The sequence below is a fragment of the Heterodontus francisci genome, chromosome 14 (genome assembly GCF_036365525.1).
Source record: "Heterodontus francisci isolate sHetFra1 chromosome 14, sHetFra1.hap1, whole genome shotgun sequence".
NCBI classification, from domain to species: domain Eukaryota; kingdom Metazoa; phylum Chordata; class Chondrichthyes; order Heterodontiformes; family Heterodontidae; genus Heterodontus; species Heterodontus francisci.
In genome coordinates, this window is record NC_090384.1 from 15,790,773 (window position 1) to 15,808,550 (window position 17,778).

General features: G+C 44.8%; 1 protein-coding gene across 2 annotated transcripts in view; it reads right to left on the reverse strand.

Annotated features, from left to right (window-relative positions):
- Positions 1-17,778, reverse strand: part of slc39a13 (solute carrier family 39 member 13) — an 80,972-nt gene that overhangs the window by 40,680 nt on the left and 22,514 nt on the right. For both annotated transcript variants that reach the window (XM_068045905.1, XM_068045906.1), the window contains exons 3-4: positions 17,298-17,411; positions 10,263-10,384 (exon numbers count right to left, since the gene is read on the reverse strand). In XM_068045905.1, the coding sequence (XP_067902006.1) occupies positions 10,263-10,384; positions 17,298-17,411 (236 nt within the window). The remainder of the gene's footprint in view (positions 1-10,262; positions 10,385-17,297; positions 17,412-17,778) is intronic.

The following is a 17,778-nucleotide window of genomic DNA, read 5'->3' on the forward strand; positions in this document are numbered from 1 at the left end:
ATGACCCTTACATGCTCTCCGAAATGGCCCATCAAGCCACTCAGTTGTATCTAACCGCGACAAAGACAATAAGGAATGAAACTAGCCGGACCACCCGGCATCGAACTAGGCACTGGAAATGACAAGAGCAAACCAAGCCCTGTCGACCCTGCAAAGTCCTCCTTACTAACATCTGGAGCTTGTGCCAAAGTTGGGAGTGCTGTCCCACAGACTAGTCAAGCAACAGCCTGACACGGTCATACTCACCGAATCATACCTCACCGACAATGTCCCAGACACCGCCATTACCATCCCCGGGTATGTCCCGTCACACCAGCAGGACAACCCAGCAGAGTTGGCTGCACAGTGGTATAGTCAGGAGGGAGTCACCCTGGGTGTCCTCAACATTGACTCCAGACCCCATGTAGTCTCATGGCATCAGGTCAAACATGAGCAAAGAAACCACCTGTTGATTACCAACTACTGCCCCCCTCAGCTGATGAATCAGTACTCTTCCATGTTGAACAGCACTTGGAAGAAGCACTGAAGGTGGCAAGGGCGCAGAATGTATTATGGGTGGGGGGGTTTCAATGTCCATCACCAAGAGTGGCTTGGTGGCACCACTACTGACCGAGCTGGCCAAGTCCTAAAGTACATAATTGCTAGACTGGGTCTGCGGCAGGTGGTGAGGGAACCAAAGCAAAGGAAAAACATATTTGACTCGTCCTCACTAATCTGCCTGCCACAGATGCATCTATCCATGACAGTACTGGTAGGAGTGACCACCACAAAGTCCTTGTGGAGACCAAGTCCCATCTTCACATTGAGGATATCCACTATTGTGTTGTGTGGCACTACCACCATGCTAAATGGGATAGATTTTGAACAGATCTAGCAATGCAAAACTGGGCATCCATGAAGCGCCGTGGTCCATCAGCAGCAGCAGAACTGTACTAAATCACAATCTGTAACCTCATGGCCCTGCACACCACCCACTCTACCATTACCATCAAGCTGGGGGACCAACCCTGGTTCAATCAAGAGTGCAGGTGGTCATGCCAGGAGCAGCACCAGGCATAACTCAAAATGAGGTGTGAGCCTGATGAGGCTACAACCCAGTACTACTTGCATGCCAAACAGCGTAAGCTGTATACGGTAGACAGAGCTAAGTGACCCCATAACCAGTGGATCAGATCTAAGCTCTGCAGTCCTGTCACATCCAGTCGTGAATGGTGGCGGACAATTAAACAACTAACTGGAGGAGGTGGCTCCACAAATATCCCCATTCTCAATGATGGGGGAGCCCAGCACATCAGTACAAAAGAAAAGTCTGAAGCATTTTCAACAATCTTCAGCTGGAAGTGCCAAGTTGATGATCCATCTCGACCTCCTCCTGAAGTCCCCAGCATCACAGATGCCAGTCTTCAGCCAATTCGATTCACTCAAATGATATCAAGAAATGACTAAAGGCTTTGGATACTGCAAAGGCTATGGGCCCTGACAACATTGCGGCAATAGTACTGAAGACTTGTGCTCCAGAACTTGCCGCACCCCTAGGCAAGCTATTCCAGTACAGCTACAACATTGGCATCTACCCAGCAACGTGGAAAATTGCCCAGGTATGTCCTATACACAAAAAGCTGGAAAAGACGAACCCGGCCAATTACCACCCAATCAGTCTACTCTCAATCATCAGCAAAGCGATGGATGGTGTTGTTGACAGTGCTATCAAGCAGCATTTGCTCAGCAATAACCTGCTCACTGACCTCAGTTTGGGTTCCACCAGGGCCACTCAGCTCCTGACCTCATTACAGCCTTGGTTCAAACATGGACAAAACAGCTGAACTCAAGAGCTGAGTTGAGAGTGACTGCCCTTGACATCAAGGCAGCACTTGCCCGAGTATGGCATCAAGGAGTCCTAGCAAAACTGATGTCAATGGGAATCAGGGAGAAAACTCTCCGCTGGTTGGAGTCGTACCTCGCACAAAGGATGATGATTGTGGTTGTTGGAGGTCAATCATCACAGCTGCAGGACATCACTGCAAGAGTTCCTCAGGGTAATGTCCTGGGCCCAACCATCTTCAGCTGCTTCATCAATGAACTTCCTTCAATCATAAGGTCAGAAGTGGGGACGTTCGCTGATGATTGCACAATGTTCAGCAGCACCTTTGGCAACTCCTCAGATACTGAAGCTGGACAATGACCATCTCCAACAAGAAAGAATCTAACCATCTCCCCTTGACATTCAATGGCATTACTATCGCTGAATCCCCCACTATCAACATCTTGGGGGTTACCACTGATCAGAAACTGAACTGGAGTAGCCAGATAAACACTGTGGCTACAAGAACAGGTCAGAGACTAGGAATCCTGCAGCGAGTAACTCACCTCCTGACATCCTAAAGCCAGTCCATCTACAAGGCACAAGTCAGGAGTGTGATGGAATACTCTCCACTTGCCTGGATGGGTGCAGCTCCAACAACACTCAAGAAGCTCAACACCATCCAGAACAAAGCAGCCTGCTTGATTGGCACCCCATCTACTAACATTCACTCCCTCCAAAAACCGACGCACAGTGGCAGCAGTGTGTACCATCTACAAATGCACGGCAGCAACGCCCCAAGGCTCCTTAGACAGCACCTTCCAAACCTGCGACCTCCATCACCTAGAAGGACAAGGGCAGCAGATGCATGGGAAAACCACCACCTGCAAGTTCCCCTCCAAGCCACACACCATCCTGACTTGGAACTATATCGCCGTTTCTTCACTGTCGCTGGGTCAAAATCCTGGAACTCCCTTCCTCACAGCACTGTAGGTGTACCAGCCTACATGGACTGCAGCGGTTCAAGAAGGCAGCGCCTCACCACCTTCTCAAGGACAATTAGGGATGGGCAATACTGGCCTAGCCAGCGACACCCACATCCCAGGAACTAAAAAAATTATAAATATTTGAAGCAGAGGAAGATACAGGACAATGAGAGAAGTTAGGACAGTGGGATTAATTTTGGTTTATCTCTGGCAAATCGGTGCCGAATAGTTTCCTTCTGCACTGTAAATTTCTGTAGATCTGTGGACAAAATCGCAGATGGGCCTTGTGTCAAATAGGCACTTGGATAAGATGTGTACATTGCCAACTCTCTGGCACTACATCACAACAGGGGTCACTGCCTTCAACAGGAACATAGGAGCAGGAGTAGGCCATTGAGCCTGCCCCACCATTCAATATGATCATGGCTGATCATCCACTTCAATGCCTTTTTCCCACACTACCCCCCGTATCCCCTTATGTCATTGGTATTTAGAAATCTGTCAATCTCTGCTTTAAACATACTCAATGACTGAGTTTCCACAGTCCTCTGGGGTAGAGAATTCCAAAGATTCACAACCCTCTGAGTGAAGAAATTTCTCCTCATCTCTGTCTTAAGTGGCTTCCCCCTTATTTTGAAATTGTGTCCACTGGTTCTAGACTCCCCAACCAGGGGAAACATTTTAGCTGCATCTACCCTGTCTATCCCTTTCAGTACTTTGTAAGTTTCAATGAGATCATCTCTCATTCTTTGAAACTCTAGAGAATACAGGCCCAGTTTCCCCAATCTCTCTTCATAGGACAGTTGCACTCCATGAATGGCAATAATATCCTTCCTAAGGTAAGGGAACCAAAACTGCACACAGTATTCGAAGTGCGGTCTAACCAAGGCACTATACAATTGAAGCAAGACTTCACTACTCCTGTACTCAAATTCTCTTGCGATAAAGGCTAGCATACCATTAGCCTTCCTAATTGCTCGTTGCACCTGCATGTTAGCTTTCAGTGACTTATTGACAAGGACACCCAGGTCCCTTTGTACATCTACACTTTCCAATCACTTACCATTTAAGAAATACTCCGCACATCTATTCCCCCTACCGAAGTGAATAACTTCGCATTTTTCCACATTATATTCCATCTGCCACATTCTTGCCCACTCACTAAGTCTGTCCAAATCCCCTTGAAGCCACTTTGCATCTTCTTCACAATACACATTCCCACCTAGCTTTGTCTCATCTGCAAACTTGGAAATATTTCATTTGGTCTCCACATCCAAATCATTGATATATATTGTGAACCCAGCTGGAGCCCAAGCACGGAACCCTGCGGTACTTCACTAGTCACAGCTGCCAACACGAGAATGACCCTTTTATTCCTACTCTCTGCTTTCTGCCTGTTAATCAATCCTTAATCCATGCCAGTATATTACCTCCTAGCCCATGTGCTTTAATTTTGCTAACCAATCTCCTGTGGGGGACTTTATCAAAAGCCTTCTGAAAATCCAAGTATACCATGTCCACCAACTCCCCTTTATCACTTCTGTTCGTAACATCCTCAAAAAACTCCAACAGGTTCGTCAAACATGATTGCCCATTCATAAATCCATGTTGACTGTGCCCAATCAGATCATTATTATTCAAGTGTCTATTTATCACATCCTTTAGAATAGATTCTAGCATTTTCCCAATGACTGATGTAAGGCTAATAGGTCTGCAATTCCCTGTTTTCTCTCGCCCTCCTGTTAAGACCAGGTGAGAAAGGTGTCTCAGGTTCTTTTGTTGTCTTCACCTGGTCTTTTGTAACAGGGTTTAATTTTAAACACTGTTTTGAGCTCCCCCTTTGTGAATCCTTGTTCACAGCTTTCCAATTATAAGGCAAAGAAATGAACATATCAGGTTTTCTTTAGGTTTAAAGTAGTAAAGAGAAATTTATTAAACCTTAAACTTAAACTCTAATACGGTTAATGCCTCCATATATATGACGCGCCCACGCCAGTATGCACACGCAGGTTTGAGGCAGTCTCTAAAAGGGATTTAGAGTCATAGAGAGATACAGCACTGAAACAGGCCCTTCTTGTTACTGTTTATGTTTCCAGCTCGCCATAGAGTCCTTGATTGTAGACAGTTCTTACTTTTCACTGGGGCCCAGTATTCTTAACCCTTGTTCATTGTAGGAAACTTTTCTCTCTGAGGTTCACGTGTCTTCAGTAGTTTCCGAAGCTGGTGAGAGCGAGATGACAGCAGACAGGAGAGAGATGTTCTCAAACCAGGAGCCAGAAGCTTTCTGATTTCAAACACTGTTTTCTCCAATTTAAAACTCTCAGTTCAAACCTCTGCAACAGTCAGTTATGTGACTAAAACTGGTCTGACCACTTTTTCTCTGTCTTGGGGAAGCAAAGACTACCCATTGTTCCAACACTGTCTATTATTATGCAAATGTCTTTCCAGTCAGGGGCTTGCAATTTTAAGTTTTAATGTTCACGTGGCCAAATGTGTGCCTCGGTCTTGGCAGGTGGGGGGGCTTGCCTGACACCTCCCTTCTTAAATAGTGGGATGACATTTGCGACCTTCCAATCTGCAGGAGCCACTCCAGAACATATAGTATTTTGGAAGATGATCACCAATGCATCCACGAACTCCATAGCTACCTCTTTCAACACTGTTAGATGTAGAACATCAGGTCCTCGGGACTTATCAACCTTCAGCCCCATTAACTAATACTAATTTACTTTAATTCACATTCCCCTTAATCCCTTGAATCTCTAATTCTCGGAGATTTCTTCTATATTTCTCAGTGAAGACAGACACAAAGTAAATATTTAGCTTCTCTGCCATTCTCTATTCCCCATTATAAATTCTCCTGTCTCTGCCTGTAATGGACCCACATTTGTTTTAGCTAATGTTTCCTTTTTACGTACCTGTAGAAGCTTTTACAGTCCGTATTTATATTTTTTGCTAGCTTACATTCATATTCTATTCTCCTTTGCTGTATTCTAAAATCCTCCCAATCCTCAGGTTTACCACTATTTCCGTCAACTTTATAGGACTTTTCTTTTAATCTTATACAATCCTTAACCTCCTTTGTTATCCATGATTGACTGCCTTTACTTTTGGGGTTCTTGTGTCTTGAAGGAATGTATAGTTGCTATAAACTATGTAATATTTCTTTAAAGACTATCCATTGCCTATGTACTGTCATAGCTTTTAATCCACCTCAGCCATTTGCCCGATATCTTCATAGTTTCCTTTGTTAAAATTTAACACCCTGGCTTCAGATTGAACCATCTCACTTTCAAACATAATGCAAAATTCTATCATATTATGGTCACTCATCCCTAAAGGTTCTTTTATAACAAGATTAATTAGCCCTTTCTCATTACATAATACTAGATCTAAAATAGCCTGTTCTCTAGTGGGTTCCTCAACAAACTGCTCTAGAAAACCACCCCTAACACATTCCAGAAACTCGTCGTCCACAGCATTAGTGCTCATTAGGTTTACCCAGTCTATATGCAGATTGAAGTCACCCATGATTACTGTATTGCCCATGCTACATGCTTCTCTAATCTCCTGATTAATACACACTACCACTACTGTTTGGTAGCCTATAAACAACTACCACCAATGTTTGCTGCCCCTTACTGTTTCTTAGCTCCACCCAAACAGATTCCACATTTTCTTCTTCCAATCTGAGATCCTTCCTTACTGATCCCATCCCTTATTATCAGCGCAATATCACCTCCTTTTCCTTTTTGCCCGTCCTTCCTAAATGTCGAATATCCTTGAATATTCAGTTCCCAGTCTTGGTCACCCTGTAGCCAAGTTTCCGTTATGGCAATTAGATCATACACATTTACCTCTATTTGGGCCTGTAAATCATCTACCTTGTTGCGAATGCTGCGTGCATTCAGGTAGAGTACCCTTAACCTTGTCTTCTTGACATTCTGCATTCTAAGCCTAGTTGATGCTCGCCTTTGTTTCGACTGCCTTCTAATGTTACTTGCTACTTTTCTACCTCCTGTTGCCAGCTTTACTTCCTTCTAATTTGAGCTACTCTTCAGGTTCCCATCCCCCTGACAAGCTAGTTTAAACCCTCCCCAACAGCACGAGCAAATCTCCCTGCGAGGATATTAGTTCCGCTCCTGTTAAGTTGTAGCCCTTTCATCTTGTACAGGTCCCACCTGCCCCAGAACTGGTCCCAATGCCTCAGAAATCTGATGGCCTCCCTCCTACACCAATTCTCCAGCCACGTGTTCAATCAATCAATTCTCCTATTCCTGTGCTCACTAGCACATGGCACGGAGAGTAATACTGAGATTGCTGCTTTGGAGTTCCTGCTTTTAATTTCCTTCCTAACTCCCTAAAATCTGCTTTCAGGACGTCATCCCTCTTCCTACCTAATGTCATTGGTACCAATGTGGACAATGACCTCTGGTTTTTCACCCTCCCCCAGAAGGATGTCCTGCAGCTGCTCCGTGACATTGTTGACCCTGGCACCAGGGAGGCAACACACCATCCTGGAGTCACGTTTACTGCAGCAGAAATGCCTGTCTGCTCCCCTGACTATCAAATCCCCTATCACTATTGCTCTTCCATTCTTCTTCCTCCTCTCCTGTGCAGCTGAGCCACCTGTGGTGCCACAGACTTTGCTCTGGCTGCACTCCCCGAAGAGCAATCGCTCTTACCAGTATCCAAAATGGAAAACTGATTGGCAAGCAAGACAGACTCAGGGGACTCCTGTACATCCTGCCTGGTTCTCTTAGACTGCCTGGCAGTCACCCATTCCCTCTCTGCCTGCATGCTCCTAACCTGCGGTGTGAGCATCTCCCTAAACATGCTATCCACATAGTCCTCTGCCTCGTGGATGCACAACAGTGACTCCAGCTGCTGCTCAAGTTCCGAAACCTGGAGCTCAAGTTTCTGCAGCCGGTGACACTATCCTGCAGATGCGTTCATCCAAGACACGTGATGTGTCTGCCCATGACTTCCCACATACCGCAGGACGTACATTCCACTTGGAATAGAAAACACTTTGCTTTTGTACAGTAGGAAGGGCAAGGAGGCAGCAGCTTTCTAAAGTCATTGCCGGAAGCTGAAATTCCTCAACATGCCTGTGAATCATGAACTTGGGGACGACTGATTATTTCTCACAGTAGTTTCAGAATATGGAGCCCACATAGCACACCATTCTAAGATGGGTTTAGCTGCTCAGAGCAGTTTGAGACCAGATTTATTACAATGAACAAGTCCACCATTAGAATTCCCACAACCATCAGGTTGATTTGGTGTAGTAAACTGAAAGCTTTCATTTTAAAACACCATTTTTAATGCATCCCCAAAGCCATTCCCAAAGTAGTAGAATAATTGTGCTGACAAGTTCAGCCACAAGGTAAAGACAAATTAAATTTGGCATATTTAACTGTTATTGGCCAGTCTTCCATTGCAAGCAAAGAATCAAGATCAGCTTGAGTAGGATTTAAGTGCTAACAACCAAGGCATAGGAACATAGGAGCAGGAGTAGGCCATTCAGCCCTTTGAGCCTGCCGCACCATTCAATACGATCATGGCTGATCATCCACTTCAGTGCCTTTTTCCCACATTAGCCCCATATCCCCTTATGTCATTGGTATTCAGAAATCTGTCAATCTCTACTTTAAACATACTCAATGACAGATTCCACAGCCCTCTGGGGTAGAGAATTCCAAAGATTCACAACCCTCTGAATAAAGAAATTTCCCCTCATCTCTGTCCTAAGTGGCTTCCCCTTATTTTGAAATTGTGTCCCCTGGTTCTAGACTCCCCAACCAGGGGAAACATCTTACCTGCATCTACCCTGTCTATCCCTTTAAGTATTTTGTAGGTTTCAACGAGATCACCTTTCATTCTTCAAAACGCTAGAGAATACAGGCCCAGTTTCCCCAATCTCTCTTCATAGGACAGTTCCGCCATTCTGGGAACAAGTCTGGTGAATCTTCGTTGCACTCCCTCTATGGCACTAATATCCTTCCTAAGGTAAGGGGACCAAAACTGCACACAGTACTCCAAGTGCGATCTAATCAAGGTCCTACACAATTGTCCTGTACTCAAATCCACGTGGAACATGGCAGGGTGGGCTCAGAGAGGTACAGAGCTACCGGATCAGTTAAGAGTTGCAAAGCAAGCAATGGAATGAGCACAAATGGAGTTGTTTTAGGATAGTATAAACCACTCGTCATAATAATGATAGTCTTGCGCTTCATTTAACAGATGTCTTTGATGAACTGGAGAAACATAACTATCATCTGTAGTGAACCTTGTTAATTACATTGCAGGGTTTCTGCCAACACTGATGCTGGGGAGTCTAGAACTAGGGATCACAGTCTCAGAATAAGGGTTCGGCCATTTAGGAATGAGTTGATGAGAAATGTCTTCACTCAAAGGGTTGAGAATCTTTGGAATTCTCTACCCCAAAGAGCAGTGGATGCTCAGTCATCTAGTATATTCAAGATAGAGATTGACAGATTTTTGGGTACTGAGGTAATCGAGGGATGTGGGGATAGTGTGGGAAGGTGGAGTTGAGGGAGATCAGCTATGATCTTATTGAATGGCAGAGCAGACTCCAAAGGCCAAATGGCCTACTCCTGCTATTTTCTGATGCATGTAGGACTGTACCTTTCAGAGCCAGTACCTTGTCAGGCTTAATTAATCTGATATCAGAAAATAATAAGACGACTGATTACTGAGATAGGATCAATTCTTTGAATCAGAAATACCACATCGCACAAAACTGTCAAACACTGCCAGTCAGTATCTGTCTCTCAGAGGACCAGGTCTCTTACTCCATCCTTCACTGGCAGCTCTCTGAGCTCCCATACCTACGCTCCCTTCATGCTGCTCTCTGGGCGCTCTCGCCCCTTACTGCACTCGATCTCACACCCATTCATGCAGTGCTGCTCTCAAGATTTGTTCTCTTTCTCTCCCCCTCACGTTATGCTGTTCTCAGGGATGAAACTTTCTTCTTGCTCTATTCTCAGAGGTGTCTCACTTACCCACCCCTCTTCCCGCTGCCACCTGTGAATTTTTCCTCAGAGCTCTGCTCTCACTCCCACTTAGTTGCCCTCAGTACTTGCTTTCTGCATCCCTTGTTGGGTTTCCCTCAGAGTGTCCCCTGTCTCAGCACTCCCCATTTAGCCTCGTTCTCAGGATTGTCTGCTTTTCCTCAAACTTCCTGCTGTATTTTCTGCATCACTAACCCACACAAACTGCTTCCTGTATTTTCTATATCAAATATTAGAGTCCATAAGTGCTGTGGAAGGAGATTAAATGGATGGGGTACAGTCTATGATAATGTAGCATGTACATGGGATTATGGAAGGTGGTTAATTGGTTGGGTATAGTCCATAGTAGGAACTGGCTTGGTGGGCCAAATTTCTTGTTGCGCGCTTTGTTAAATGGTTATTTGTATTTCTACTTTGTATACTATTGGAGTTACTTACTTTGTGATATTCTGTATCCTCATCTTTATCTGGGAATACTTTCTCCAAAATGAAGAATGCGAGCAATCCGACAATTACCCACAAACCCAATTTCCTCTGCTGTTTACGACTGTGGCCTCCATCTACACAAAGGTAAAGTAGTTAGAGAAGCAGATTATAAGTGGGAGATTGACAAACACAGCCAAGCAAGAACCTGCTAACAAACACAGAATGCAAGTTTGGTATAAGATTATCAGGTGTATTTCTACTTCCTTAGGTTCAAATGTGTGGCTTTGAGTATGCAGTGAAAAATCAGATCCACTCCATTGCCAGACCTGGCTCAAACACCTCAAGCATATTTTTCTTCTAAATGTTCATTCTCAGGATCTGGCATCACTGGCAAGGTTGACACTGATTGCCCATTCCTAGTTGCCCTGAGAAAGTGATGGGCCTTCTCCTTTTTAGTAGTTTGATACAACTGAGTGGCTTGCTGAGCCATAGAGCAGTAAGGAGTCAATCACATTGCTGTAGGTCTATAGTTGCATACAGCCCAGACCAGGTAAGGATAGGTTTCCTTCCATGAAAGGATATTCATGAACCAATTGGGTTCAAGATAATCCAAGGACTTCATGGTCATTTCTACTCCCATTCCACTTCTGAATCACAGAATCTTAAAGCACAGAAAAAGTATGACATTTAGCCCACCATGCCTGTGCCGATTCCTTGAAAGTGCTAACAAATTAGAGCAGGGAATGGGACTTTCTCCATAGCACTGCAAATATTCATCCAATTCCCTTTTGAAATTTACTATTGACTTTGCCTCGGTTACAATTGCGGTGGGAGCAAAACACTGTCAATTCAGTCCTGTCGCTCTACAGGTCGCAGCATAATATTAAGCTTTCATACCCAATCAAAAAACAGCCAAATTAAACACTCTAGTAACCCCAGAATAAAACTGACCAAACCAGGTATCTTTAGACAACAAATTAACTAATTATTAAAAAAACTAAACCCATATCTAAAGACCTTATAACTTATTTTAATCTAACTCCCGCATTCTCTCTCACACTCAAAAACTAACGTAAACTGGTTTTAAAAATGGAGATTTTAATAATTAGCTGTCTAAGAACAAATAAAATGTTTTTGTAGGTTACGTTCCTGATGGATGAGGTCTTCCAATGTGAAAATAATCAAAGGTCACTCGAAGTCTTCACGTAGATTTGATGATAACAGTCCTTCAACTCTTCGGTTGCATCAAGCATTAAACAATTATTTGAACAATGAACAACGCAATACAAATAGTTTCTTGAAAAAGGCAGCTTTTCTTCTTTACTTAGGGAATCAACCTGGCTTCTAGCTCCTTGTAGAATTTTTGCTGAGACGGAATAAACAGCTCCTTTCTCTTCTGTTCACCTCACTGGAAAGTCTCTCAGAACTGACTGGTTTCAGCCAGTTTCTGCCAATTCCAAACACAGTCAAGTGAAAACATTACCATGTGACCCCTCTCTCTCTCTCCTGCTATTGCCCAGGTTAAAAAAAATGCAGCTGTGGCACACTGCATCTCCAGAACGGTCTCTCCCTTAAAGGTACACTGTTTTCTAAAAAGAGTGTCTTGAAGGCGCACAACGTTTTTAATCCGAGGAGAAAAATAATTACTGGTCTGTGACATTTCCACCACCTTTTCAGGCAGTGCATTCCAGATCATAACTCACTATGTAAAAAAAAGTCTTCATTTGCAATTGCACCCCTGGTTCTTTTGTCAATTCTCTTCTAGTTATCAACCTTTCTGCCAGTGGAAACAGTTTCTCCCTATCCACTTTATCAAAATATTTAATGATTTTTAGCACCTCAATTAAATCTGCCCTTAATCTTCTTGATAATACCAGCTTATCAAATCTTCAATTAACTGAAGTCCCTCATCTGATACCATTCTAGTAAATTTCCTCTGCACCTTCTTCAAAACCTTCATGTCCTTCCTATAGTGCAGTGTCCAGAACTGGACACGATACTACAGCTGAGGCCTAACTAGTAATGCATAATGATTTAGCATAACTTCCTTGCTTTTGTACTCTATGCCTCTATTTATAAACCCCGAGATCCTGTTACTTTTTTTTTTAAAAGGCATCTTATCCACTTGCCCTGCTGCAAAGATTTGTGAACTTAAATCCCCAAATGTGTCTATTCCTGCACCCATTTTAAACTTTATCATTTAATTTATATTGCCACTCTTAAGGGCAGCACAGTGGTTCGCACCGCAGCCTCACAGCTCCAGCGACCCGGGCTCGGTTCTGGGTACTGCCTGTGCGGCGTTTGCAAGTTCTCCCTGTGGCCGCATGGGTTTCTGCCAGGTGCTCCGGTTTCCTCCCACAGCCAAAGACTTGCAGGTTAATAGGTAAATTGGCCATTGTAAATTGCCCCTAGTGTAGGTAGGTGGTAGGAGAATGGTGGGGATGTGGTAGGGAATATGGGATTAATGTAGGATTAGTATAAATGGGTGGTTGTTGGTCGGCACAGACTCGGTGGGCCTGTTTCAGTGCTGTATCTCTCTATGACTCTGACTCTTCAGTCTTCCTTCGAAAATGCATCACATGATACTTATCTACATTATGCGTCTTCCCTTTTCACCAGTCTATACTATCCTCCTCAATGTTAATTCATTTCCAAGTTTTGTGTCAGCTGCTGAAAATTGAAAACTTTGCTTCCTATACCTAAATCCAGGTCATTGATATATCAAAAAGAGCTGTGGCCCTAATACTGAATCCTGGGGACCACCACTGTATAGTCTGATAAATAATCATTCACCGCTACATTTAACTTTCTGTCACTTAGTCAATTTCATATTCAAGCAGCCGCTGCCCATTTAATCCCACATGCTTCAATTTCTGGAACAAGTCTATTATGCTGCATTTTAGCACAAGCCTTTTGAAAGTCCAAATAAACATCAACTGCACTACCTTCATCAACCCATTTCATTATTTCAAAGAACTCGATTTCGAGTTTATCAGACACAAATTTCCTTCAACAAACCCATTTCGTCTATCATTTATGAACACATATTCTTCATAGTGAAAATTAACTTTGCCCTAGATTATGGCCTGTAGACATTTCCCCACCAACTTTAGGCAAACTAGCGGTGGCGCTGTGGTATTGTCACTGGGGACATGCGTCCGAATCCCACCACAGCAGAAGGTGGAATTTGAATTCAATTAATCAATCTGGAAGTAAAAGCTAGTCTAATGATGGCCATGAAAACATTGCCTGGCCTACATGTGACTCCAGACCCACAGCAATGTGGTTGTCACTTAAATGCCCCTCAGTTGTATCTCACCGCTACGAAGTCAATAATACAGAATGAAACCAGACGGACCACTGAGCATCGACCTAGGCACCGAAAATGACAACAGCAAACTCAGCCCTGTCAACCTGGCAAGGTCCTCCTTACTAACATCTGGGGGCTTGTGCCAAAGTTGGGAGAGCTGTCCCACTAGTCAAGCAACAGCCTGACAGTCATACTCACCGAATCATACCTTACAGAAAACGTCCCAGATACTGCCATCACCATCCCCGGGTATGTCCTGTCCCATCAGCAGTACAGACCCAGCAGAGGTGGCAGCTCAGTGGTCTACAGTCAGGGGGGAGTTGCCCTGGGAGTCCTCAACATCGACACTGGGCCCCATGAAGTTTCATGGCATTAGGTGAAACATGGGCAAGGAAAACTCCTGCTGATTACCACCTACTGCCCTCCCTCAGCTGATGAATTAGTACTCCTCCATGTTGATCACCACTTGGAGGAAGCACTGAGGGTGGCAAGGGCACAGAATGTACTATGGGTGGGGGACTTCAATGACCATCACCAAGAATGGCTCGATAGCACCACTGCTGACCAAGCTGGTCAAGTCCGAAAGGACATAGCCACTAGACTGGGTATGCAGCAGGCGGTGAGGGAACCAACAAGAGGGAAAAGAATACTTGACCTCGTCCTTACCAATCTGCCTACCACAGATGCATCTGTCCATAACAGCATTGGTAGGAGTGACCACCACACAGTCCTTGTGGAGACAACATCCAACCTTCACATTGAGGGCACCCTCCATCATGTTGTGTGGCACTACCACCATGCTAAATGGGACAGATTTCGAACAGATCTAGCAATGCAAAACTGGGCATCCATGAGGCGCTGTGAGCCATCAGCAGTACTCAACCACAATCTGTAACCTCATGGCCCGGCATATTCCCCACTCCATCGTTACCATCAAGCCAGGAGACCAACCCTGGTTCAATGAAGAGTGTAGGAGGGAATGCCAGGAGCAGCATCAGGCATACCTCAAAATGAGACATCAACCTGGTGAAGCTACAACACAGGACTACTTGCATGCCAAACTGCGTAAGCAGTATGTGATAGACAGATCTAAGCGATCCCATAACCAATAGTTCAGATTTAAGCTCTGCAGTCCTGCCACATCTAGCCATGAATGGTGGTGGACAATTAAACAACTAACTGGAGGAGGTGGTTCCACAAATATCCCCATCCTCAATGATGGGGGAGCCCAGCACATCAGTGCGAAAGATAAGGCTGAAGCATTTGCAACAATCTTCAGCTGGAAGTGCCAAGTGGATGATCCATCTCTGCCTCCTCCTGAAGTCCCCAGCATCACAGATGCCAGACTTCAGCCAATCCGATTCACTCCGCGTGATATCAAGAAACAACTGAAGGCACTGGATACCGCAAAAGCTATGGGCCCTGACAATATTCCAGCAATAGTACTGAAGACTTGTGCTCTAGAACTAGCTGTGCCCCTAGCCAAGCTGTTCCAGTACAGCTACAACACTGGCATCCACCCAGCAATGTGGAAAATTGCCCAGTATGTCCTGTACACAAAAAGCAGGACAAGTCCAACCTGGCCAATTACCACCCAGTCTACTCTCAATCTTCAGTAAAGTGATGGAAGGTGTCATTGACAGTGTGATCAAGCAGCACTTGCTTAGCAATAACCTGCTCAGTGACGCTTAGTTTGGGTTCCGCCAGAGCCTCTCAGCTCCTGACCTCATTACAGCCTTGGTTCAAATATGGACAAAAGAGCTGAACTCTAGAGGTGGGGTGAGAGTGACTGCCCTTGACATCAAGACAGCAACTGACCGAGTATGGCATCAAGGAGCCCTAGCAAAACTGAAGTCAGTGGGAATCAGGGGGAACGCTGGTTGGAGTCATACCTAGCGCAGAAGAAGATGGTTGTGGTTGTTGGAGGTCAATCATCTCAGCCCCAGGACATCACTGCAGCAGTTCCTCAGGGTAATGCCCTAGGCCCAACCATCATCAGCTGCTTCATCAATGAACTTCCTTCAATCATAAGGTCAGAAGTGGGGATGTTCGCTGATGATTGCACAATGTTCACCACCATTCGCGACTCCTCAGATACTGAAGCAGTCCGTGTAGAAATGCAGCAAGAACTAGGTAATATCCAGGCTTGAGCTGATAAGTGGCAAGTAACATTCGCGCCACACAAGTGGCAGGCAATGCCCATCTCCTACAAGATGGAATCTAATCTTCTCTCTTTGACATTCTATGGCATTACGATCCCCTATTATCAACATCCTAGGGATTACCATTGACCAGAAACTGAACTGGAGTAGCCATATAAATACCGTGGCTATAAGAGGTCAGAGGCTAGGAATCCTGCGGCGAGTAACTCACCTCCTGACTCCCCCAAAGCCTGTCCACCATCTACAAGGCACAAGTCAGGAGTGTGATGGAATACTTTCCGCTTGCCTGGATGGGCGCAGCTCTAACAACACTCAAGAAGCTCAACACCATCCAGGACAAAGCTGCCTGCTTGATTGGCACCCCATCCACAAACATTCACTCCCTCCATCACCGACACAGTGGCAGCAATGTGTACCATCTGAAAGAAGCACTGCAGCAAACCACCAAGGCTCCTGAGACAGCACCTTCCAAACCCGCGACCTCTACCACCTGGAAGGACAAGGGCAGCAAATGCATGGCAACACCATCACCTACAAGTTCCCCTCCAAGTCTCTCACCATCCTGACTTTGAACTATATTGCTGTTCCTTCATGGTCGCTGGGTTAAAATCCTGGAACTCCCTTCCTAACAGCACTGTGGGTGTACCTACCTCACATGGACTGCAGCAGTTCAAGAAGGCAGCTCACCACCACCTTCTCAAGGACAATTAGGGATGGGCATTAAATGCTGGCCTAGCCAGCCACCTCCCATGAATGAATAAAATAAAAATACTGGATTTATCCCTCTCCCCTTTTCTGAATATGGAACTCATACTACTCCAAGATCTTCCTGGGAGAAGTCCCAACTCTGCTTCACCAACCATTTTCTCTGAATTTCCAACACTTGAACACTAAATGAGATTAGCTTATGAACTTCATATCCAAACTCGAGCTGTGAATTCATTCATTCCTCTTCCCTATTTCTTTGCACGACCCCTCTCTCCCCACCAAAACTCCAAAGTTTCTCCTCTATTTCCCCCTACCTTTCAAGTTGTCCACAACATACCACCCCTTCACCCCAGCTCCTGACTATCCAACTTCCTCTTTAGTTCCAGGTTCAGTGACATGAAGAAACTGTCTTTTTTGGAATTGGCCCACTGACAAACAAACTTTTGGAAGGAATGTAAATGTCTTTTAACACAAGTGTAACTAGGAGAGAACAGTACCATAGAGGCGGACTGCAGAATTTAGTGACCAGAGATTGATGAGAAACGAACAAGCCACCATCACCCGCCTTTCGTCAAATGAACACCCTCAACAACTTCTCTCCAGAAAGCTTATTTTGACGCTTCCCATTATCCCTCAAAAGACCTACAGCACATTATTGTCTAGTAACTATATTGCCACTTTTCCATTTGAGACCTTTGCACCGTTCCTACACAGCCGAAGCAGAAAATTGCATGACTGTGGCCTGTTTGTTTCTCAAGTCTTTCTGCTGCCATTTTAGGCTGCCTACTTTTTTCCTCTGCCTTGTAACATCTTTGAGGGATGCTACAAAAATACAAGTTGTGGGGCGTATCGAAGTTTATTCCTTACCTGGATTACTGTTGCAGGTGTAGGCCCATGCCTCAGGCAACAGGTGCAGGAAGACGTCCCCGAGCAGCCCACCAATGGCAAAACTCAGCAACCGTTTCAAACGTTGGGACCCGTCTACAACAGTAGAAAAACATGGAAGTCGAGCGTTGTCCACCAACAGTATAAACATTAAAAGCAAAGAGCAACTCCTCTTCTTCCCCAAGAGGAGAATCAAGCATGCAGGCTCGAAAATTTACAGCCACGCAGTTGTTTTGTGCATTAGTGAAAGCATTCTGACAAGTCAATTAGTACTACTTACACAATACTACCTAGTCACCTAATGAGCTGCTTAATTGGCAGTGCTTAGTTCTCCAGACCAATGCCAGTTTGGGGAGGGGGAGCGTCTTCAGCTCACAGCCGATGTAGACCCCTTCCCAGTAACACCATATTATTGAGTGGCTATTTTATAAAGGAAGTTAAGTTAGATGGAGTCCACCTACAT